At 54.4% G+C, this 25,399-nt stretch overlaps 1 protein-coding gene across 11 annotated transcripts in view; it reads right to left on the bottom strand.

Annotated features, from left to right (window-relative positions):
- Window positions 1–23,943, bottom strand: part of KCNN1 (potassium calcium-activated channel subfamily N member 1) — a 28,777-nt gene extending 4,834 nt beyond the window's left edge. Inside the window, exons 1-8 of one of the 11 annotated variants that reach the window (XR_001599644.2) lie at window positions 17,841–18,050; window positions 13,071–13,553; window positions 12,171–12,266; window positions 9,477–9,895; window positions 9,062–9,070; window positions 6,479–6,620; window positions 3,433–3,543; window positions 2,981–3,083 (exon numbers count right to left, since the gene is read on the bottom strand). Coding sequence is in view for 9 of the 11 variants with exons in the window: in XM_016166743.2 (XP_016022229.2) it covers window positions 2,956–3,083; window positions 3,433–3,543; window positions 6,479–6,620; window positions 9,062–9,070; window positions 9,477–9,895; window positions 12,171–12,266; window positions 13,071–13,553; window positions 17,841–18,008 (1,556 nt within the window). In the remaining 2 variants the exon portion in view is untranslated. The other 10 variants (XM_016166753.2, XM_016166705.2, XM_016166743.2 and 7 more) reach the window with 10 other exon arrangements.
- Window positions 23,944–25,399: the final 1,456 nt, after the last annotated feature.

Here is a 25,399-nt window from a genome sequence, read left to right as displayed (position 1 = left end):
TTGGTGAGCTAGCCTCCTAGACAGTGATCATAAATTCTGTTGTTTTAAACCACCCACTTCGAGGTACTTTGTTATAGCAGTCCTAGGAAATGCATACACTCACCCAACTCAGGCTGTGTTCCCCAATCCATCTTTCCCAAGGCCGTTTCTTCCCTTCCCCTGGTGTGCATACAATGCTCCCACAATGTGCCTTTCCAGCTCAAGGACAGGCCATGGCTGCCTCATGCCTGCAGGGCACCCTCATTCCCGCCTCCCTGCCTTTGCCCCAGCTCCGAGCACTCTGCTACGCCTGCCCACTTCTCAGTTTCCTACCCAAATCCCACCCACCCTCAGGCCCTGGTTTAAACTTGCTTAATTTCATCAGCTGTTCCAACGGGGCTACTATTTTTCTTTTGGGGGGGGGGCAGGGAGATCTAAGAGTGAGTGAGACAGTCCTACCACAGAACAAATGGACACAGATAACTCACAAAGGTACCTTTTCCCCTGCCTCTTCTCAATTCCCACACTCTTACTCCCCCCAAAGAACCTTCTGGAACAAGCCATGGAGCAAGGTCCAGGGCGGGGCCATGTCTGTGTCCCCCATGCCTGGCACACCGCTGGTGCAGGAAATGCTTGTGGAATTACAAAATGACCATATCGAGGGTCACAATAACAACGCCACTTCCAAAATTTAGAAATACTGTGTGATGCTCAGGTGCAAGTGAGTCATCTGGTCACCCCAACTGTGTTCGATACACACCCCATTCCCAGGGAAGAGGTACATTGCCATCATCTCCACTTTACGGATAATAAAATGAAACTGGGAATAGCATAGTCACTTGCCCAGGCCCCACAGTTAAGCAGGTGGCAGACACCAGATTGGGACCCAGTAGTAAGTTGAAAACTGTGGAAGGGTTAACAAGGAGAGTTCCCTGTTCTCAAGAGTCTCAAGGTGTCGTCAGGAGGTAGGGCGAACACCTGAGCACAGTGAAGTTGAGTAAGTGGGATACCAGCTCATCTCCCTGCTTTTTAGGTGATGGTGAAAGCAGAGGCAGAGAACAAGGAGGGCGGGGAGTGCCATGTGTTACCAAGCATTTGTTCTGTGCCAGGGACTATGCCAGGCATTTCTGCACATCACCCCATTTAGACCTCCCTGCAGTCCTAGGAAGTAAGGACTCTTATCAGAAATCAGCCAGTTATAACAGCAAACACAATAAATGTAAATGGATTAAACTCCCGCTAAAATACAAGGATGGTAAGAGGAACAAGGAAACTTTTGGGGTGATGAATTTGTTCATAAGCTTCACTGTGATGATAATTTCATGTGTGTGTATTTAACACTGATCGAACTGCACAATTTAAATAGGTGCAGTTGACTCTATGTTGATTATACCTTAATAAAGCTGCTTTATAAAAAGAGGCAAAAATTATTAAACAATTATGAAATTAAAATCCAGCTGGCTGAGCTGCTTCTCCCATGGCCTGGGCTCTCCCTGGTAAATGGTCACACTCTACCTTCTGGCCTCCCAGCCATACCCCGGGCTCTCCCTTCGCCGACCCGCCCTACCCTGCTGCTCACACTGGTGTTCTTTGTGCTGCCTCTCGGCTCTGTGCTCCATGGCTGACTCAGTTACCTTCCTACTGTATGAGTTCAGACCCTAACACTGTTCATCTCACTCTCTGACCCATCAGCCCAAGTCTGGCCTGGGGGCTCTTGAGGCAGGGAGCCATAGTGAATGGAATTTCCCACAATGTGAGAGATGGGAACTCATGACTCATGCTAAAAAAAGTGCCTAAAGACACGTTTTTACTAGTTTACATCAGGTACCATGTGACTCAACTGTAATTTATATTTGGGTGCCTCATTCCCATAGGATTTGGAGCTGTTTAAATTCTAGATAGGGTGCTGTCTCATACGCCCTAGATGTGACCAGTGAGCACTTGAAATGTGACTGGTCTGAATAAAAATGAGCTGTAAGTGTAAAATACACGACGGACTTCAAAGATTTAGTACAAAATACCTCGTCAATTGTGTTTATGTTAATCGAGTTACAATGATAATATTTTGTGTCTACTAAATAAGCATATTACATTTGACTTGCCTCCTTTTGCTTTGTAAAAAAATGTGGCTACTAGAACATTTAAAATTATGTATGTGGCTCACAGGATATTTCTAGTGGATAGTAATTGGCATATCATGGCCTGTGGGTCAGATATGGCCTGATACATGTTTTGGAAAATAAAGTTTTCATTGGAATATAGACCCATTCATCTTCACTGCCTTCCTGCTAAGACGGCAGAATAGAGTAGTTGTGACAGAGACCACCTGGTCCACAAAGCCTGAAATATTTACTGTCTGACCTTTTACAGAAAATGTTGGCCAACTCTGGTTGCACACTGGACTCATCTGAAGAACTTAAATTTAAACCTAGGCTGCATCCCAGACTGTACTGTAACTGGTGTTGGGTGTCACCTGTGGGATTTTTTAAAGCTTCTCAGGTGACTCCAGTGGGCAGCCAAGGATGAGAACTACTTGATTAAATAATCCACAGGACAAAAAGACAACAAAGGAAATTAAGTAATTTCTAATTATCCCATATGAGCTTATGCAACAGGCCACAAATTTAATTCTGAGCTTCCTGGAAGCCAAAGCAAAAGAGGAAATTACTTCAGTGTCTAAAGGGTAAAATCATTTTGGCTATTCCAGAGAATAAAATATGCTCCCTGCCATTTACGTTGGGTGGGTTGCATGACTTATCAAAGGTGATTTCCTTGGACGAGTGTGTCCATCATGTGTCCAACTCTGACCATCCCACCATCCCACCCAACAGAAGCTTCTGACCACCAGCATGGGAGGGGCCATGACAAGGCCATGCTGCGCTGTGTGGCCCGGCCCAAGGCCTCCTCCCAGGGGGTCACGGCTGCCTCCGCGCCAGGCGGATACAGAAACATGAGTGGGAAAGGTGCTGGACTTACTGATGGATGGCTTGGAGGAACTTACGCTGGTGTTTCCGAACCCGGGCTTGGTCTGGCTTCTTCACCAGCCTGGTGTGTTTGTAGATGAGCCACGTCTCCCTGAGAACGTTAGCGGCAGCATTTTTTACCTGGAGCCAGAGAAAGAAGAGTTCCCCCTTTTACATATAGGGAAACTGAGGCACAGAGACATTGACCTGCCAAAATCAGACAGCTTATAAGTTGCATCCGGCTGCTCGGCCCCAGAATCCCTGCCTCTCACTGTGCAGCCCACAGCTAGGCTGTAACTGGGCACACAGTATCCACCTGTGGCCACTGCCCCATCACTGTGCACAGCTCATGGATGTTCCCGTAAGTGATGGAGCCCAGTTCAGTCTTGGCACACACATGAGTGTGCCTGGTGTGTGCAGAAATAAGGTGAGGAGGGTCTGCCCTTGATTACTGGGAGGGGGTAACTGTGATGGGGGCTGGCATCCTTACCCGCTTGGTGAGCTGCGTATCCATCATGAAGTTGTGCACATGCTTCTCTGCTTTGGTGAGCTCCAGTTTCCGGGCCACTACGGCCACCACGAGCGCCGTGCAGCCAGCCCCCTGCATGGGGGGAGGGGAAGGGCACATCAGTGTCCCACTTCATATGGGTCCCAGGCCACAAGCAGGACATCCTCCCTCCTCCAGGAAGCCTTGGTTCCACCCTTGCCTTTACTCTCCAAGCCCACAGTGTTGGCACAGAATTAGTTTACTGACTTATGACCCCACTTGTTTTATACGTCAAACGTCTGGGGAGTGTGTCCCACAGATTAGCTCATTTGATTCCAACAACTCAGAGAAGTAGGACTACTCTTATCTCCATTGGGCAGAGGGGGAAACTGAGGCTCAGAGATAAGAAAGGGACCAGAAACAGCAGGATCTGCAGGCACATTCAGGGCCAATGAACACAAAGGTGGGAGGATTTAGAAGCGTCTCTGTCATGGCTTCAAGGTCTACGTGTTGGGGACAGAGACCAGGCTGACAGGTAGTTGAGCAGAAACAAGAGTCAGCTGGCAGGTAATAAGGACTATGTGAGGGAAGAGCCGGCAGATTACCCACAGTGGGGCATTTGCAGAGAGAAAGAGGAGAAGCGCAGGTCTCAGGAGGCAGGAAAGTCGGGGGAGGAGTGCCTCCCCATGTGGTCTCCCTACTGGGTATGACCACCCTCCCTGGGACACCTTAAGTGGCAGCCAGACCCGAGCTAGGGACTAGGGAAGGAAGTCAGAGCAGACTCACTTGCCTTCTCGGGAGCCACCGGGGAAGAGGGCAGGAGTGAGTCCCCCTGGGGTAATGAAGGGTAGACGGGTATGGGTGGGGGGCAGCAAAAAGCGACTCAGGAGCGGGAAAGGGGGAGGTTTTATCAGGGAGCCTAGGATACCCAGGAGGTGTCATCAGCCTCAGGAGTGGCCAGGAGGCAGGTGGCAGGGACAAGTGATGGGGTCAAAAGGATGTCTCCCCATATGCTGCAGGCTGTCCCTGGTGGCTCACCTGCCTGCGACTTCCTCCTGTGGCTGCTGAGTACAGGATGGAAAGAGACAGAGGTCAGGCCCTGGGAGTCAATGGGAAGGGGGAATAGTTCAGTTTTTCTTAGGGATAGAAGGAAACATCTATGGGGAAGGATAGGAAAGGGCCAGGGACACTGTCAGACTGTCCTGGTGGGGTCTCGAAGCCAACATGCCCAGCTTGGCAGGGTGGGCACAAAGTTGAGGGTTCCTGGCCAGAACGAAGATCTTGGGAGCACCCAGGAGCCCCTTCGTGGGAAAAGCCCTGGCAATTAGGGGCAAAGCAGCATGCTGGGAGCCTGTCTGTGGAATACTATGCAGCAGAGAAAAAAGAATGGACGACAGCTCCACACAACAGTATGAATGCTGTGTTGAGAGAAAAATGCTAAGCAAAAAAATACCAAGCTCAGAGGAGGCCATGCTGAAATGCCTTGAAGTTCAAGAATGGTGAAACACATGGTTGGTGTAACAGTGGAACGGGGCGAGTCCATGGGGCAGTGACCGGGAGGGAACACACTTGGGCACAGATGGAATAGAGGGCTAACAGAGCAGCTAAAGGGATCCAAGCATGACTGTGCATGCATATGCGGGGGGCAAGGGTAGGGAGTGAGCTGCAGGCTGGACACAGAACTGATTTTCTGGAAGGAGCTGAGTCCCAGAGAAGGAAACACAGCTTTTCCATTTCACTGAAGATTTTCTGGATTTAAAGCCCTCATCTTATCTTAAGTTTTTGTTGTTGTTGTTGTTGTTGTTGTTGATTTGTAAAGTTCCTTTGCTGGGGGAGGGAGCAAGGGACTGTGGCTGATCTTTCTTTATTGCCCTTTCACTGTCACAAAATAACAGAAGCAAATATGCGTGATGCTATTTCACAAGAGAAGGGCAGTGTTCGGCTGGGCCAGGAAAAGGGTGGCCTTGGTGAGGGCAGGAGGACATGGATCCCAGCTGTGTCCAAATGGGAGGGGATGAGAGGCGAAGAGAGACAGAGCAACTGGGCTTTAGGCTTTGAGGGATGGTGACAGCTGGGGATAGTCCACATGCGGTAAAGGGGGCTGAGCCCCTGCAAACCAGCCCCTCCCTCCTCAGAGGAAAGGGACTGTGGAGATAGTGTCATGTTTTTGCAAAAACAAACGCTTCTCTCTGTGCTGAAAAAAAGGAAGGAAACACTCAAGGGAGTGGCCTGCAGTGGACCCTGGTGTGGAATCTGATGGCCTATTAGCATTTACTGATTTTTCATAGATGAGCATGTTATTAACTAGGGGGTAGGGAGAGGAATTCCCTGTGCTCGGGACAATTTATAATCTAAAACGTGGAAAAGCATTTGTAGGGGAGATGAAAGAAGCTTGAGGAGAAAGAAGTTTTTGGAGGAAGGGAACCTGATGGTGGAATCAGGGGAAGGGGAAGGCATCAGATGTCTAAAGGTTGCCCTTATCTGTGACAAATTTGAGAAATCTCTGAGGGAGATTTCTGGGGTGTTGCCTGGGCCCACTCAGTCACACAAGACAAACTTCAAACTATGGGGTCTCAGCGAGGTGCTCAGACCACCCCCAAAATCAGGAAAGGTTGGGGAATTAAGTGAGTGTCTGAGACATTCATGGGTCTAGACATTTCATAGAAATGAACAGACTCAATCCTTGAAACAAGCAAGGGAAGTGGACGCTGGTTATAGCCAGGGAAACTGAGGCATGGAAGCACTAAACCTCTTGCCCTGGATCCAGAGGCTGTGAATTAAGTGGGCAGAGGAGAATAAAGGGGCCACAGTGACACTCCGGTCAGATCTAGCTGGGCGAGCACAGCAGGGGGCTGCATATCTAGGGCTGGAAGACCCCAAGAGATGACGTCCCCAGGAAGCCCAAGGGTGCAAATTCTGCATTACATCAGAGGTAAGCAGGAGGGCCACAGAGGGGCTGGTGGACATGAGGAGGGACTGTGATGTGGTAAAACTTGTAATGGGGCAAGTTTCCTGTTGGCAGGGAGTGTGCAAGGGCCCTGGCCCTTACCATGATGCCGGTGAGCAGGCACACACCCTTCCCGCAGTAGGTGTGGGGCACCATGTCGCCGTAGCCGATGGAGAGGAAGGTGATGGAGATTAGCCACATGGCCCCCAGGAAGTTGCTGGTCACTTCCTGCTTATCGTGGTACCTGGGGAGAGTGGGGAGGGCCAGTCAGCCCACACCGGTCCCTCTCCCGTCATCACACCCCCTGGGGGCAGTGCCTTGACAGTAGGGAACCAGTCACTCTGGGGACTCAGAGTGATAAGGTGTGGTCATAGGAGGGCTGGTTAGCTCCTGAGGCAGCCCCTGTGGGGCAGAGGGCACCCGCGCCCTCCTCTTAGCCTCCCTTCTAGCCTCATACCTTTTCCCGACCCCCAAGCTGCTGCCCGGGATGTCTGTCCTCCAAACCCTGGTCATGGGGCAGAGAGGGGTCCAAGTGAGGGTACATCCACGTGGGTTCACACATGTGCACCTGATCCCCCTCCCAAAGACAGATACACAGACAGACACGGACATGGGTGGCCACAGGTGCCAGAAGCATCAGGGAGTGGAGGTGAGGATTCAGGTCAGACACCAGAAAGAACTTCCCCAGCCAGCAAGGCCCCAAGGAGGGAGGAGGGCTACTGGGGGAGATGGGAGGCTGGAGGAACACACTCCAGGACCTGGGAGAAGAAGGGACGTCGTCAATATGTGAAAGGCAACACCAGTTGTCCCAATCCTGAGTCTGGGGTTGGTCTACCGGTGAGGAGGGAAGAGGCGGCTCACATGGCACTGGGGGAAGAGCCCCAGCTGTGGGGAAGGGGAGACAGGCCCCAAAGCCCTGCCAAGGACACTATTTTGTCCCCATCACAGCCTGGCCTGGGATCCTGGCCACAACGGGCTATGAACAGGTTAGGTTTTACCTGTGGACAGCCCAGGCTGTGGGGCTGAGAGGCTGGTTCTCTGGGTCTGGGGGCAACTTGAGGTTCTGCTCCAGCCCAGCACCCAGCCTGCAAAGCTCCTCCAGAGGAGCCCTTTCCAACTGAACCCCTCCTTCCTGGACCTGAGGCCACCTGAGGCCATGCCAGTGGGTGGAGACCTCCCCTGGAGGGGTTCAAGGTCAAAGGTCAACTGAGGCCAACAGAAGAGGAGGGCCTCTGGCTGGGGAGAGTCAGGGGGAGCTGGAGGAGGGCTATTCCAGGCAGAAGGAGCTGGGGTTAGGGGTTCAAGAGGGTGAAGAGGGAAGGGAAGCCCCAAAGGTGGGTGGGAGGAATGGAGGCCTTCTCAGCAAGCCTGGTGTTTTAGAGTCTCCACCCTGCTGGGGGGCGTCCAGGTTGCTTGCCAGGTGTGGAGGACCAGGAATTGACCCCCATCTTTCACTGAGGTACCTGAGCCCCAAACTGCCCCAGCCTCTACTTCTTGGGAGACCAGCACCCTCCACCTAGCAGACAAGAGAAGGGGACCCTCCAACCATAGGTGGGCGAGCCCCAGGCTCAGCTGCAGTTATGGTGGGTGCTGCAGAACCACCCAGGACAATCCAGGTCCAGGGAGTGGGGGGCATGCGGGAGATGGGGTGGGGTGGGACAGAGCCATGGCAGGGGGGGAGTGAGGGAGCTCAAGCAGTGTCACAGGCTCAGAATTTAGGATTGGCTGCCCCCTGACCCTATCCTGTTCCTACCCACACCCAGGGGCTCCTGAAATGACCCAGCCTGAACCTCAGGGATGCTCAATGAGGGGCACCTTTCTCCCACTCCCCAGACTCTGATCCTGAGCCCACCCTGAGGGGATGGAGGATGGGCTGTGAGAACTGGCACTGGGGCACATCGCAGGTCCAAGGGGACCCTGTGTGGCCCCCCTAGACACTAAGCCTCCATGATAGGAAGAGCTGGGCCCTCACTCCTGTGAGCTCCACTCCAGGCTGAGGTAGAGTCTGTGGAGTAGGGGTTTAAAGGATTGAGGACATGGATCCTCGAGGGCAGGTCCAGCCCAGGGACCCCCAGGAAGTCCAGTCACAGTGACACCCACCACAGACCCCTCCAGGGCCTTCCCTAACTAGGCAAGAGGCAGGAGACACCCCTCTCGACAAAGTACCCCCACGCCCTGAGAGGCCCAGCAGAGCCCCTCCCAGGCATCTGGAGATGACCAGGAACAGGTCCTTGGAAATGTCTCTTTTCCTGTGAGAGCCTCGGTTTCCTCGTCTCTAAGTTGGGTTGACAGCCCACTATCTTCCAAGGCTGTTGAGAACAAATCCTAAATGGGAGGTCCTAAAGGGTGGGCCAGTATTCCTTCACTTCAGACTCTAGACCTGGAGGTCAGCCGCCCAAACGGGACACCAGAGCAAGACCTTTATTCCTCTCCAGGCCTTAGAGACCAGACCCCCAAGGATGCCCGATGGACACAACCTGAGCGTGGCCTGCCTCCCACTGTCCTGGAATTGACTCAGTCTCACCTGGCCCTGGGTGCAGAGATGGGCTCTCCCTATGCCCCATGGGCTCTAGCCAGTCCTAGCCACCCCATTCCCTCCCCTCATGGCAGCTAATCTTAAATTCCTGGCTGGCAGCATGGTGGCGGCAGCTCGGAGCACACAGCTCGGCCGAGGGTGGGACTCACATGTTTTCCCTATAGTCCGGCAGGGCGGGCACAGGGGAGAAGGAGAGCAGGTTAAATTGTGGGGGAGACAAGCGAATGAGAGGTGTCCCTGTTCCTGATGCCTCCACTGCTTGGGCCAGAGGTCAGAGGTCAGCTGCCCACAGAGTGGAGGGGTGGGGAGAAAAAGGAGTATGAGCTCCCTAGGGGAAGGTGGGAGAGGAAGAGAGGGCGGGGTCCCAGAGGCGTGTGGGTTGGGATAGGGGCCAGGGGTGGGTGGGGACACAAGGCTGAAGTCAAGCGGTTGAGGGATGGTTACTAAGGCCAGGAACTCAGGAGAGAGGTGAAAGGGATGAAGGAGATGGCTGTGGGAGCCCTGGGTCAGTGACGTCGTGGGTGGGCATGGGGTCGCCAGGTGGGGATCGGGATCAAGTCACACCTCTCGCAGACGCGCACGGTCCAGGCGGCGATGATCCAGGAGGAGATGCTGAAAACGAGCAGCACGGTGCCTGGGCAGATGGTCATGAGCGTCTTCATGACGAAGCGCGTGTTGAAAGTGATCTTGTTGAGCGCCCCGATGCTGCGGGAGGAGGCGTCGGTGAAGATCTTGCTGTGCAGCAGCATAACGCGCCCCAGCAGGTAAAGGCGCAGGAACATGGGCACGGAGAGCAGCACGTCCACGTCTGCCTCGGCCGCCGCGGGTGCATACGTGAAGGCCAGCCGCGCCGTCCACGTAAAACGGTAGTGGCCAGGCACAGGGTGGATGGCACACACGGCCAGCTCCAGGGAGATAAGGAGGACACGTTCGCATGTCATGGCGATGCGCCAGTCATCTGCCCCGTTGTCCACCATGAACAGCTGCAGAGGGCAGGTGGGAGGCAGTGGGTCTCCGACATGTACCCAGGGCCCTCAGCAAGGCCCCCACCCAAAACCCCACCCCTAACCCCGCCCACTCCTCTTTCAGGAGAAACATGGCCTCATATACAAAACTTCCTCGATCTGGGGTTGGCCACAACTCAAACTAAACAAGGGATTGATGGTCCCCCAAAAGTTAAGCATAGCGACCAATGACCCAGCAATCCCACTCCTAGGTGGGATTCACAAGAGAAACAAAAACAGGTGTTAGAACAAATCCTTATATGTGTAACACCACAGCAGCACTATTCACAATCACCAGAAGTGGAAACAACCCAAGTGTCCATCAAAGGATGAGCACATGAACAAAACGCGTCCATCCAGACAGTGGAACATTACTCAGCCATGAGGAGGAATGAAGCGCTACGACATGGAGGAACTTTGATTATATCATGCCAAGTGAAAAGAAGCCAGTCACAAAATGCCACCAGCCATGGCCAAAGGGGTGACACGGCCACCCCAGTGGGCCTGGTAGGTAGAGCTTTGAGCCAAGAGGATTACTCCTGAGCCTTCGAAACTCATGTAATCTACTTTGCTGGCTCTTAGACTTGATTAGGACCCATCACTCCTTCTTTGGGATTCTTTCCTTTGGAACCAGATGTCTGTCCTATGCCTGTCTCACCACTATATTTTAGAAGAACTTGAATCGTCTGGTTCATAGCTGGAGAATAATCTTGCCTCAGTCTCACCTAGACTTGATATAGGTGATTTAGATGATATAAATAAGACTTTGGACTTCGAATTGATGCTGGAAAGGATTAACACTTTGGGGGCTACTGGAATGGGGTGAATGCATTTTGTAGAGGAGGACATGAATTGGGGGATGGGTTACAGGGTGGAGTATTATAGACTGAATCGTGTCCTTTCGAAATTCATGTTGAAGCCCTAACTTCCAATGTGACTGTATTTGGAGACAAGGTCTTTAAAAAGGTGATTAAGGTTAAATGAAAGTATGAGGGTGGGGCCCTAACTATAGGACTGGTGTTCTTTTAAGAAGGAAGCAGAGACACTAGGGATTGACAAACAAAGGGAAAAAGCCATGCAAGGACACAGCAAGAAAGTGGCTGCCTGCACTTCGAGGAGAGAGGCCTCACCAGGAACCAACCCTGTCAGCATCTGGTCTTGGATTTGCAGCCTCCAGAACTGTGAGAGAATAAATTTCTGTTGTTTAAGCCACTTGGCTGTGGACCTTTGTTATAGCAGTCCTAGGAAACTCTTTGTTCTTTTTAAAGCTGAATAAGACAATATATGAATAATATGTGAATACAATATATAACACAATGAATAATAATCCCACTATATAGATGGACCACATTTTGTTCATCCATGTACTGGTTAAAGACATCTGAGTTGTTTCCACTTTTTGGCTACTGTAAATAGGGCTGCTATGAACATCCACGTACAAGTTTTCGTGTGAATGTTTTGTTTCTCTTGGATCTATACCTAGGAATAGAATTGCTGGATCATATGGTAATCCCATGTTTAACTAAGGAACTGACAGACTATTTTCCCCAGAGGCCGTACCCTCAGAACTGCTTCCTTCCAGCTCAGCTGTCACTGTTCCCATCTCTGCTGCCCCCAGCCACATCCAGAGTCCTTCCTGTGAGCCAGATCCCGGATGTCCGCAAAACTTGTGCAACCCTGGCAGGATTCTTCTGTGCCCATCTCCCATCAGACTGTCAGGGGTCAGAGGCCAGGGGTGAAGAGGCAGATCTGTTGACTTTTGGTGTCCCTGTGACCTGGCGCCAACTGCTGTGGGCACATCTCCCTGACACTCCTTGAGCTAGACTCAGGCCCAAACTGGTTTTTGATTAACCCCCGAAACAGAAGAACAAACTCTGTGCCATGTAATAAATCTTTTAAATGCAGGGACCAATTGAATAAGAAAGGAGCCTGGTACTATGAACCCTGGTTTTCACCACTGCAAAACTTCAGAAGACCCAAGGACTGTGAAATGCCCATTGTGAACCAGACCCTAGCCACACCCCCACCCCATGTTCTCACTGTCCCTTTTTTTTCTCAAATAATTAATAAATATTAAAACATAGACACACATACAGGAAAATTTGGGGTGGTGTAAATGATGCATCATCACAGAGATTTTTTTTTTTTCTATAAGGAGGTTATTTGTCCTTTTATGTTTAAGAAACTGGGGTCCCGGGTGGCTGGTGTGGGGGGTGCTGGGGAGGAGGGTACCCTGGCCCAGCCAGGCACTGACCTGGATCTCCCGAGCATGGTAGAGGACAACCAGGCCCAGCAGGATGACCGTGGAGAGGCTGATGAGGCATTTGAGTGCAAATGAGTACAGGGACTCCTGGGCAGAGAGAAAGAAGACAGTAGGAAGATGCTGTGGGGTTGGAGAGCCCTCTGAACCCCACACCTGGGCATTTTGCTCAGGAAGCAATGCTCCTGTTCTTACTCCTTAGGCCTGAGCTGACAGCAAGATGGGTCTAGCACTTTACAGTTTATATGGCCTGGTCTCATGTGGGCCAGTACTTCATAGTTTAAAAGGCCTGACCTCCTAAAGTCCTAGCACATCACAATTTAAAAGGCTTGGCCTTGCATGGGCACAGTATTTCACAGTTTATAAGGCCTAGCCTCAAGTAGACACGCACTTCATAGTTTATAAGGCCTGGCCTCACACAGTTACAGCACTTCAGAGTTTATGGGTTGACACAGCCCTGATCTCACTCTGTCCTCACACACCCTCAGGCAGCACAAGAAGACTCACAGCCAGATTTGTAACCCAGTGTCAGCTCCTCTGGGTATGGGGACTCTTTCCCTACTCCTCACCGCCCCCCCCCCCAGGCCTTGTCTAAGGCTCCCTGCTGTCCTGGATCAGTCTTGGGGAGACAGCTCTCTACCCACCTTTAGCCAGGGTTCAGATTCTTGGTGCTGGTAGGGGAATGGGCTGGACCCTCCATCCCCATCTGTAGCCACCCTGCCATCCCCAGGAGATAGGCCCAGTGGGAATCCCCAATTTCCAGGACCCCCAGCATCTCCCGCCCACCTCTCCTGGGGCAAATGTGGCCCCCTATACCATACCCAAGGGATGGTGGGGAGCCAGCTGTGCCCAGTGGGGCCTCCCTGAGATACGAGGGGGAAGGGCTATGCCTACCTTGGTATAGACCCCCCAGGACAGCTCCGTCTCTGTCACCATGACAACGATGCCAAACATGCCGAAGATGAGGGCATAGTCGCTGAGGCGCTTCCGCTTCTCAAAGAGTGCCCGCCGGTGGCCCAGACGGTGGCCCACATTGGGAGGCTTCCCTGAGCCCCTCTGCCCACCCACCTCATCTTCCTCATCATCTTCCTCCTCCTCCTGGTCCTGGGGCTGCCCCCGGGAGCTGCCAGGTGAGAGCGGGCCTGGCTCGTTCTTGGCCACCACCACCTGGAAGCCGGGGCTGTGTGGGGGCTGTGGGGGGTGGCTGGCCTCTGGGTCCAGAGGGTCTCGGCCTAAGGCCCCCGGTCCACCACCCAGTGGCCGCCCCCCACAGCCATTATGGCTGTGGCTGTTCATGACTATGTAGGTGCTGGGGTTGGACTCGCTGCAGGCTCTCTGGGGCCTGACATGGTTCAGTGGCTGGGCTCCCACGCTGACCTGCAAGGGCAAGGGGGATATGGTCATGCCAACTGACCAGAGGGTCAGGGACCACTGCAGCCACTCCAGAACATTCTGAGGTTCAGGAGGCCATGAACCCAGAGCATCTGACACACGTGGGTTTGCCATCACGGAAACACCCAAGTCAGCTTATGTCCCTCCCTACTAAAAAACCTCCTGTGGCTCCCTAGTGCCATTGCATAAAAATCAAATTCTTCACCATGACCAGGAGGCCCTCTGTGGTCCAGCTCCCACACACTTCATCCTTCTCAGTCTCCCCAGAGTCACTCCCTTCCAGCCACACTGGCTTACCTGTCACTGATCTCAACAAGCTTGGTCCCGCCTCAAGGCTTTTGCACATGCTGTGCCCACTACCTGAAACATCCTCCTACCAGACCTTTGCCTACTGATTCTGTGCCTCCAAGTACCGAGCGCAATGCCTAGCACATAGTCAACACTCAGTAAACACTCCAGCATGCCTCAAGTGGAATCTGCTGGCAGGTTTGCCTAGGAAGACTAAGAGACCTTATAGGTGTGCAGTTGGGAGGTGATTCCATCCCAGGCTCAGCTCCTGCTGACCTTTAGGCTCTTGGACAAGTTAACCTCACTCTACTGAGCTTCTAGTTCCTCCCCTCAAATTGTCCCAAGGCCTGAACACATGCAGGTACAGGGTATGGCCTGGGGGACATTAGGGACTGAGGCTGGGTCTACAGAGACCCTCCTCCTGCCTGGGCAGAAGGAGGTCCATGGTCTCCAAACAGATTAGGTCCAACATGGCAATCCAGGACTTAACTCTAAGATCCCAGAATTGATTCTATAGGGTCTGTGAGAACTACGGCCCTGTGACCCATACCGTCCTCAGTTTCTTCGCCAGGCCACCAAGGAGCAGACTATCTGATCGCCCAACATGAGATTCTGCCCCTGCATGGGGTTGTCTTGTGTGGCATCATATGAGAGAGCAGGGACTTTGATGAGTCTGTCCTACTGGGTTCTGACTCACCAGACTCACCCCAGCCTATTCTCTCACCCTTGCATGCCACCTGCTGTCACCCTGCCAATATTTATTGAACATCTACTATGTGCCAGACTCCATCCTTCACACAAATTTCTCTTTAATCCTTGAAATACTCCCAAAAAGGGTGCTCTGGGATTTTGCCAGTTTCACAGCTGGGAAAACTGAGGCACATGCTGTGAAGAAACCATCTCCTTATAGGGCAGATTCTGGATCAGGTTGCTTGGTGGGATTTTCCTAACAAGTTAGACAGTGGCAGGCAGTGGACCAAGTGTTGTCCCCTTTGAAAAGGCCAAGCTGGCATGTGCTGGGGGCCTGGGAGAGGGAGCTATGTGCATAAACGAGACATCTCCCCAGCCCTGAATCTGTGCTCTGGAGGTGACGGATGTGTAAACTGTCATGTCAGGACATGCCAAGATGAGCTATGTCCTCATGGTGACCTTGGCTAGGGTGTCCACCCCATATATCACAGAACCACATCCACTCTGGGTCTGTTCCACCCACTAAATGTCCCCAGATGCTGTTGCTAGCATTAGGAGCCCAAGAAATATTCCTTCCATGGCAAGTGACCTCATGAGTCTTAGAACATATACCACTCCCACCCATCACATCAACCAGGCTGTGGCCACCTTCATAGGTTATACAGCCTGGTCTCCTGCCAGCACAGGACTTCACAGTTTGCATAGTCTGGTTTCATGCAGGTCCAGTACTTCATAGTTTATAAAGCCTGGCCTCTTCCTGTAGGCTGGGCACTTCACAGTTTATAAAGCTGACGTTGGCCCTGATCTCTCCGTGTCCTCATAAGCACTTGGGTGCCACTCTCTTTCTGGGCTAGAGAACCTGCCCCCTGGCTGCTAGATGGGTCTGAGATCCACATGAGGTCCACATGCTCAGTGGACCCAGATGCTCTCCTTGCCTGGGATACTAGGAAACCCCAGGCGCCCCTCCTGAATATAGAGGTCCCTGCCCAGGCCTCTTGGGAGCACAGGAAGGAGAGGTGGGTGGCCCAGCCGACAGGACCAGGAGGGGGCAGGGGCTCTGCAGACAACCTTTGGAAACACACCATGAAGATGCAATTTGGGGATGTGACTCAGCCACTCAATGCACAAGCCAAATTCAGCCGTGTGTCGGCCATGCTCCTCTTCGCCTGGCAGCTTCATCCTAAGGTGCCCTGGGCAGAGTGGGGGTGGTGAGGACAGGTGGCAGGTGGCTTCCATGAGAGCAGAGGGGTGGAAGGCATTCCTGGGGCCTGTAAAGTTAACATGCACCTAGCGTTTATTGTGGGTGGAGTCCTTTATTAGAAGTATCACATTTAATCTCCACAGCCACTCAGCGAAGGAGATGGCATCCCTGACCCTGTTTCATAAACAGGAGACAAGGCTCAGAGAGGTTCAGTACTTTGCCCAAGGTCACACAGCCAGAAAAGGTAGAGACTAAGTCAACGTCAATTGGGGGGTGGCAGGTGGCTGGACCTGCCTGGCTCCCTCTTAACAAGCCACCATCTAGAGAGGGAGGCAGACTGGCCTTGCCCTTGAGGGGCCTCTGAACTGGAGGACCAGGAATGGTGGATGCCCAGCCCTTCCCGTGACCTCAGAGGAAACAAAATGACAGTATGGTCTCCTTGAGATCCCATGAGAGGAGGGGGCAATCTGTTTCTAAAGGTTGAGTGGGACCAGAGAAGCTGGGACAAGAGACCCCTCCCCTTCCCAGATCTCCTTTCTCCTCCCCCACTGCAACCTGGACCTAGAGCTGGGGTCTCTGGGACCTTTAGGGATTCCCAAAGAACCAGGAGTCCCTCTGAAAACTTGGCCAAGGTTTGGGTGTCCATGAAAGGGTGTGTTTTTCTGGGGGAGGTCTCCCAAGTCCTCCAAGGAGCTCCCCTAAAGGCAAGAAACACCGTGTAGGCTGCATGCAGTTTGAGGGACCCTGGAATGGCCAAAAATTGTCAAATGTGCCAAATGGGGTATGAGACTTCAGTTCCTTGAAAGCTGGGGTGGGGAGATGAGCAGAACCCCCTTCCATACCATCCTAGGAGACAATGTGGGAAATTTGTGGGCCGAGTAGGGCAGGAGACATCCATGAAGTTCTTGAGTTGCTGAGGAAGGTGGGCAGGCAGCAGGGAATGGGGTGCTCTCTCACCCAACAGGAAGATGAAAAAACCCAACCAGATCCCACAGACTCTCCCATGAGCCCATTTATAAATGACAGGTTGGTTGCAGTAGCTGCCCAGAAGGACTCTTTGGCATCCCAGCCAGGACAAAGTCATTGCCCCCTCCTCTGCTGCCTTTTCAGTAAAGGTACTTCTTGGTGTCCACCCAGTAGGCTGGGTGGCCAGACTTGTGTGGAAAATCTTAGCATGTCGTTGTGGGCACACCTGCCGTGGTGCCATACTACCTTTCAGAGCTGGACCGGGAGAAGGAGTTCCCCTGCCCCATCAGTCCCCAAGGCAGAGCACCTGTGGGGCAAAATGCCCACCCCTCTGCACCCAGGAATCATAGCCAGAGCAGCACATGGTGGAAGCTCCCAGGATGTGTGGGTGAGTAGTGGGTGGGTCCTGTGTCCCTTTAGAGGGTGAGGAAGGATCCCAGGATCCCCCTATTCCAGTACTTGCAGGGCCCTATATCTGCACGGTGGACAGGATTATCTTGCTCGCCCGCCCCAGGGGCGGCCCAGTACCGGTGCAGCAAGGCGCAGGCTGACTGACCGATCCCCCAGGTGTTCCCAACGCCAGCCATCAGGAACCTGCCAGCAGCCAGCAGGGTACAATTAGCTTGCCCTGCCCTCCCCGGGGCTGCCTCCACGAGCACCCTCCACACTGCTCCATCTCCATCAGCTCTCCTACTCGGCCCTAGCCTCCAGCACTCACATTCATGGGCCGCCCTCCAGGACATCAGGACAGTGCCCTGTGCAAGGTATCCCGAGCTCTTTGCAGGGAGAGCTGGTCTCCCTGACTCCTGCCGGGGTGCCCCTGACCTCTGGATCCAGAGGCCAGTGCTGAGAGTCTCCTCCCTATCATTCCCAAGTCAGTCCCGGGTCACTGCCTCCACCCTGAAAGCTACCCCCACCGTTATCTATGGAGTTTGGAGACTCCCTGCTCTGCCCTCCCCAAAAGGGAACCCAGCACTCTCCCCCTCCGGGATGAGGGTCTGAGACTTATTACTTGCCTGGACAGTGCACAGACACACATCCCCCTCCCCATGTCCCCTGCCCCAAACCGCGTCCTCCTCCTGGACTTGCCTCCCTTCCCGGGCGCCCCTGCCCATTCCACCCCGTACCTGCAGGACTCGACTCGGGTGGACGGACGACGATGGAGGGGACAGGGTCCCGCGCGACCAACGACCCCAAGGCGGGGGCTGGGACCGAGGTCGCGGCGGAGGCGGGCAGCAGCGGTGGGGCGCAGGGCCGGGCGGTGGAGGGGCAGGGGGCGGTGGCGGTGGGCGCATACCCCACTGCCCTGTGCACCCGCCGGACCCGAGGTGTGGTGGCGGGGCGAGGGGCGAGCGCCCGCCCGGGCCGGGAGAGGAGGGGGCGGTGCGACGCGGGAGGTGCTGCCGATTGGCTGATTCTCGGGTTGGCCCCGCCCCTGCCGACCCCGCAAAGCCCCGCCTACATTTAAAGATCCCACATTTCCCCGTGGCTGCTTCGACCACCCCAGCGCTCGGCGGGTACTCAAACTTGCCTTCTAGCCCTGCGCGAAGAAGGAGCCATTAACCAAGTGACAACTCCTGCCCCTGACAGCCCTCGGGAACTCCTAGCCACCCCATTCCCAAAACAAGGGCCCCAAATTCCAGCCATCCCAAAACCTTTTTACGCCACGCACACTTGCTTAGGGAACAACTTTGCAAAGCAACTGAACACCTTCTCAAAATGACCTCCTCACAAGTCTGCCCCGTGTAGGGGAAGGCTTGGGGTGGAGAAGCAGGATGTTCACAAGTGGAAAGTGCCTAGGAGTTGGGCCAGGGGGCTTCCAGGGGTCGAAGGGCTGCTTGTTGGGGCTACGAGTTCAAGGCCACGTTCTTTGGGACTCAGCACCCACCCCGATCCTAATCCCCCTAACAATGCCAAGATGGTAGAACAGCAGGAGACTATTTTGGAGGGTCCCCCAAACCGTTCCCTTTTCCCCTGGCACCAAGGCTGTCCTTGGGCAAATCATTCATCAAACATTAAGGGCAGCCAGGGGGAGCCTTGGGGGCCAGGAGGTGGGGAACCCTTTTCTTATCCTACCCCAGGTGGCTTCACTACCTCAGCCTCACCCTGTCCCCACCCAGCTGGGGGTGATCAAGTCGGGTTCTGTCCCTCCCACCTGGAGGCACCTGATGGCAGCAGCTCCCCCATCTCTCTTCCGGCCCCACATCTGTTTTCCTCCTAGCCCTGAGCTCTGTACCACGTCAGGATCTGTTTTCTCTGCAGCCCAGAAAATAGTTGGAATGAATGAGTGAATGAATGAATGAATGAATGAGTGGACAACTGCTTGGGCAGGGGGTGGTCCTGTGGACACGTGACAGTGGTGAGGCTGAGCAGGGCCCGATGACAGCCTAGGGTCGGCAGACTCCTGTCCCCTCCTGTTGAGAGCCTGTTCTTCATTGCAGCCTGTCAGGGACACCCCACGGAAGGTGGGGTGACAGTGCCCAGGGCTATGATAATCGAGAAATGGAGGGCTGGGGTCCGCTCATGCCCTGCCATGTCAAAGGCACTGGGAGTGGAGTTGTGATGACTCTAAAGGGGTCACTCTCTGCCACGCGTCATCCCTCCTGCATCCCCCTATCCGCTCACCATCTCCGCCCAGGCCGCCCCTCTCCCCTCAGTTGTTCCCCCTTCCAGGCCTTTGCACTGGCTGTTCCCCTGCCTGGGCCACCGGGGGCTCTTTCTAAAACACTGATGAAACCACCCACATCTCCCTCAGGATCTGGCACACATCCCTGAACCACATTCAATGCCCCGGCCCACATACGGGTTCCTGCCCCACGACAAACGTTCACACCGTGCCCATGAGCTGAATCTGGACCGCACAGGATTCTGTGGGGGCCCTACAGCATCTGACATTTTCTGAATTCAAGTCCAACATATAAATATCCAGAAATTCACAAAAGCAATGCCCACTACCCCCAGAGACCCCTCCAGGCCTCCCGCCCTGCCCAGGCCCCAGAAACTCTGCATCCACCTTCTCACCCTGGAAAGACCCTCTTTCCTCTTTGGGCTCACCTGCCCTAAGATTCAGGGACCTCCTTCAAGGGGCCAATCTTAGGATGGTTGACCTAATGACTGATCACCTCCAAGTCTACACTGCTACCTGCTTGGACCTCACCCCTCAAGACTGGTAGTAGTGCATGGGGATCAGGGGTGGATGGAGGTGGGGCAATAAGTGGGGGCCCTTGGGTCTCCATTTCCAACAGAGCCCCTCAGCCCATGATTGGCCAGAAAGGACCCAAGGATAGCTGGGTGCTCCAGGACTCGTCCCAGGAAATGGCCTGCAGACAAGGCAAGGGAGAAGCTGGTGGCTGAACAGGGAGTCACTCTTCCAGGGGCAGTGGTCCAGGGTATGGGTGCAGGAGAGCTGGGACAACTCACAGGATGAGGGACCCAGAGGTAGCAGCCTGAACTTTTCCCCAGCTGTTCATCCACAGAAATTTCAGCCCCATCCTGGGTCTAACTGATGGCTGCCTGAATGGAAGGCAGATCCTGAGTCCCCTGTGAGTTTAGGATGGCAGAGTGGGGTAGGTAGTCACTCACTCATTCATCCATTCATTCACCCATTCATTCGCTCACATATCCATCCGCCAAGCTCCTCTGAGTTTGATGCTGGGGATGCCTAGTCTGAGACAGATACCTGCCCGTCTTGGAGCTGAACTTCCAGAGGAGGGGAACCACTCTCTCCAAATTAGGGACCAGTAAGAATTCTAGACACACAAACTATTGGAAAAAGATCTAATGAAGTTAAAAAAAAAACTAGGAATAGGGATGGGGAGACTTTAACTAGGGTGGTCAGAAGAGAGAGACCATTTTGAAAGGGGACCAGGAGCCAGCCCTGGAACAACTAGGAGACAGGCACACCTGGTGGAGGGCACAGGCCCTGAGGTGAGACCGAGGAAGGCATGTAGGAGGAAGAGAAGGAGACCAGTGGGGCTAGAGGGAAGGGAAAAACAGGGTGGGGTGAGTCAGAGGGGGGCAGGGTCTCACAAGCAGGGCTGTGCATGGGAAAACTCTGAGTAGAGCAGCAGTCATGGAAAGTTAAGCCCCATAGGGTTCTGGGAATTGTTGGGACAGGATGGAGAACAGAGGCAGGTGTCCCAGAGGACTTGTTCCTGGGCTCTCCAGATTCAGGGTATTGGAGGAGCTTCCTTCGTTCTATCAACATTTGTTGAGTGCCTCCTGTATGCAAGGCTTGTAACCCGAGGTGTGGATATTGTGGTGACAAAGGCACAACCCCTCCCCTCCTTAAATTTACAGTTTCAGGACAGTGGACAAAATAAGATCTTTATCAATAAATAAATACAACTGACCCTTGCAGAGAATCCATGGAGGAAATGAGGCAAGGAAAGAATGGGGAGGGGCTGCACCTGGTACCCCCTAGTCTCCACACAGGCAACCCACTGAGCCCTCAGTCCCTGCTCTGGAGGAAGCAGGAGTCTGGGGCTCACAGGCAGGCAGGGAATCAGCTCTGTCTTACCACTAAGTCTCCACAATGCCTCCGATGTCAGGGAGCCCCTGCCACACCCATGGGGCTCTTATCCATTCAGCTGGGGAAAGAAGGAGCAAAGGAACTGTTCCCTAAGGGCTGTCTCCAGAGAGTGAGGCCACAGAGCCAGGTGGTGGAGACTGTGGAGGCTGAGCCCTTCCAACCTGATTCAACTCCCCCTTCTGGCTTTGTGACACTAGGCAGGTCACCTAGCCTCTCTGAGCAAGTTCCCTGCCGTAGAGATCAGAGAAAGTGGAAAGTGACTCTCTGGGAAGCTCTAGAGAGCACAGTCATTATTATTATCATTATTATACTGTTAGTATTATTTCAAAGGTTGGCACTTTTTCTTAAGTCACCAGTTTTTCTATCCAGCCCCTGAGCCATCCCCTCCCTCAAAGGTAACCTGAGTCTGGAATCCACTCACCCTAGAGTGCAGCGATCTTTCTGAGAAGTCACCATTAAAGGGCCCGTCCCTTTCAGTCCTGCTGCATTACCACTTGGAAGTGGGGGGGGGGGGGGTTGTGGTTACCTTTTTTTTCCCCTTGACCTGTAAAGACCAGACATGGGATGTGGAGTGGAGGCAGGGCCTCAGGAGGGTGGGGTGCGGATAGCTCCCAGAGGGCAATAGTCTTACAGCAGATCTGCTCTTTAACAAGTCAGGTTACCTTGTAAGTTTTAAGGAAACTTAATAACAGTGGCGTTGTCAGTCCAGTGGGGCCCTGTTTCCTCCCTCAGGTTCCTCAGTGAGTCCCTGGGGATACCTTCTCCTTTGTCAGGCTCTCCGACTGGAGGCCCCACCTCTTTCTACTGGACACTGCATTTTAAAGGCTCTATCTGCCTTTCTCCATGCTATTCCCTGTCATCCCCCCAAAACCCCCCAATTTCTTCATCATGGAGAGATCTGGGTGGATAAGGTTGGGACAGGATGGTGCGAGGATGAAGGCGTCAGGGATCCCTGGCCCAACCATATCTATTCATATCGTCGGTCACCCCCAAATTCTGCCCCTGTCTCTACCAGTGCCCTGGAGCCTGTAGCCCCTCAGGGTATTCACTCTGTACAGGTTGGTCTTCAAAGTCCCCATATGTGCATAGTATGACTCCTGGAGGAGGAATTAGAGGGGACACAGAGCAATTCCAAAGTTGGGAGGGGTAAGAGGGCACATCTAGAACCCAGAACGGGACTGAAGAGGAAACACAGTCGACTGTAACCATCCCAGCTGCCCTTTCTCTTGCCGGGGTTCTAGGGTGGGGCCAGCCAGGAGGACTTTGGAGCTGTGACCCTGGGAGGGCAGAGGGCCAAGGTCATCCATCAGGCAGGTGCATCAGAGTGGAGATTATTCTACCAGCTTATGAAGTTCTGGTTCACCTATCTGGAATTCTCCTCCCCGCCCCCTCCAGGGATTTCCTTTGAGGTCTTGAGCAGCCTGAGGAGGCTGCGGAGGGGGCAATTGAGGGGGACTAGAAACCTGGAAGCCTGGAGAAGCCAGGCCAGGGGCTTCTCCATTCAGTCGTGCCTGGGGCTCCAAGTCCCAGTTCCAGGGCCCCCAGATAGGGCCCTTGTACCTGCAATTAAAGGCAGAGAACAGAAAACCCTAATGCTGACACTCGGCTGAGTTCTGGGGTTAATCAGCCACAAACCCAGCTCTGCCCCTGCCCAGTTAAGTGACCTTGGGTAAACGTTAACTCTCTCTGGCGCTTGGACCCTCTCCAATCAATGGGGATGGGGGAGGAGGAGGGAAGAAGCTTAGGGGAGAGAGCAGAGCTTCAGTTCGGAAGCACAGTAGGCTGGCAGGTAGGGGGTTCCCATCGCTCTGCCTGCGGGGCCTGGGAATCCCGCCACACACTGGAAGAGAGAAAAAGGACGGAAGAAGAGGAAGGAGGGGAGCGGGGGAGGGGAGTAGAAAGGGGCAATGGGGCCAGTTCCTCCCTCTCCCTTCACCCCCATTGATGGTTGCGTAGAAGCTCCTCAGGTCCTCACCTTCACCCCGCCGGGGGGGAATGCCTCCGCAGCACAAAATTGCAGGAAAAAGAGCCCCCTCCTCATAGTGGGTATGGGGAGGGGTCTGGAGCTGACTAGGGGCTTGGTGTTGGGGGAATGGAAGGGGTTTCCCTCCCTCCCGCAGGTCCCCCTTTGAATTCCCCGAGTCGGGTACACCCCGACTGATAAGCCCATCACGGAGAAGGGGATCGCCACTGGGACCTCCTCCCTGGACCCCCGAATCCCCCCACTGGCTACTCACCGGCCAGAGACGGCCGCCGCGGCCGGAACCCCGCGCCTGGCCCGAGCGCGAAGGCAAGTGCACAGCAGGGCAAGGGCGTGCGAGCCGGAGGGTGTGCGCGCGCCGCCGCAGAGCGCCCCCTCCTCGCCGTCCCGGGCCCCGCCCTGCCAATCCCGAGAGGGCGCCCACCCAGCGCTGGGAGAGTCCACAGTGCAACCCCACTCCCCGCCACGCTACTGGGGGAGGGTGGGAATCCCCCTCCAGATCTTCAGAAATCCCCTTCCCTGCAGGGGCGTGCCTGCAAACCTCAGAGAATGCTCCAAGAGCTGGGGGGGCTGTCTGCCGCCTCTGAACCAGAGAGGGGGAGCCCCTGGCCAGGGCCCAGCGCCCTAAATACTGCTGTCTCTTAACTCTGGGGGTCGCTCTCCGGTGTTAGGGAAGGACTAGAGCCAGGGAGTGAGGGAAAGCAATTAACCCCCCCACACACACACACTCACACTGAGCCGGCTCTGGGGCCTGAGGGGGCCAGTGAGAACCCGGAGGCCTTGGGCAGCTGGTGACGTTGATGGGGCTGGAAGGTCCCAGTGAAGGAGGGGGGATCACGGGGCGGGGGGAGGAAAACAAACCACAGAAAACTTCTCTATGTCATTGTTGGGCTGTGAAGTCTCCCCTCTGCTCGCACCATTGAGGGACTCCGGCGAGCGTGCATGGCAGAGGCCTGGGCGGCGGATTGTGAAGGTCACTGCCAAATTAGAACAATGCGGCTCCCAGGGTCTGGGTCACTAGAGGATGAGGGAGGAGCCCAGGGCTCAGCCTGGTCCTGGTCCTGTCCAAGCTGCTCTCTGCATCCGTTTCGCTTTGGCAACTGGATGGTGCCCACCTCTGGGGTCCTTCCACTCTGGGGAGTATGTGGGGCTGCCACCTATGTTTTATTGTTCTCCAGCTCCCCACCTCCCACTCCCCGCCAGAAAGCTTAGCGCCCTCCCTGATCATGGAGTTCTCCCCACACTGCCTCCTACCACAGCCATCCCGTCTCTGAACCCTCACCCACCTTCTGCCTTGGTCTAGGGAGAGGGGGGAGTTTCTTCTTGGGAGCCAGAAGGCTTGTACAAGCCTCCATCCTTTTTAGTTGTTGTCACACACACACACACACCCAGCCTCTTTTCTTTCATTCATTCTAAAAATAGCCCTCCCCATCCAACCACTCCTCCCCGCTGCCCGGAGCATCTCTTGAAAGGTAATGCGCTCCGAGGGGGTCCGAGGCCAGGATTCCACGACGCGGGCGGGGCTAGCGGATGCGGACCGCGGGGGTGGGGTGGGGGATGACTGGGATCGCATTCCTTCTTCCTCTGTGTTTATGAGATTCTGCTCAGAGGGCGCCACCGAGATGACCGTGTGTGGAGGGAAAGAGAACAAAGCCCTTGAGGTCTGCATTGTGGGGGCAGAGAGGGGGAGAGCTGAGGGTACTGTGGCACCCCACAAAAAGAGGGGCCCCACCCACACCTTTGTGAGGATGACTCCCCAACAGTGGGGGGAGGCTGAGGCCCGTTCCTCGGTTGGACACAGCGAGGGGCAGTTGGGAACCAGCAGTCACAAGGTACAAATCATGGAGTGTCTGCCCTTGAATCCCCACAGTAGCCCTGTGTAGCCCCCAGAAGGCCCATCCCAGTCCCACAGCTCATCTTCCCACTGTCTCCTCATAGTCCCTTCTACATGATGCAAACACGGAATTCCATCCTCACCCATGTGACTGGTGGGGTTCCTACCCAGAATAACCCACAGACTCCTCCTTGAACCAAGAGAAGGACCATGAGTTGTCCTCTCCTCAAAGTCCTGTGTACTCTGGTTTCTTCTCCTTTTTATGCCAGCTGTTCAGCTGTCTCTCTGGACCACATGCCATGCTCTGACTTTGCCAGCCTAACCAGCCCAGCCTCAGGGC

This window comes from Rousettus aegyptiacus, unplaced genomic scaffold (assembly GCF_014176215.1).
Source record: "Rousettus aegyptiacus isolate mRouAeg1 unplaced genomic scaffold, mRouAeg1.p scaffold_m13_p_16, whole genome shotgun sequence".
NCBI lineage: Eukaryota > Metazoa > Chordata > Mammalia > Chiroptera > Pteropodidae > Rousettus > Rousettus aegyptiacus.
Note: the sequence above shows the minus strand (reverse complement) of the source record. Positions and strands in the feature narration are given on the sequence as shown.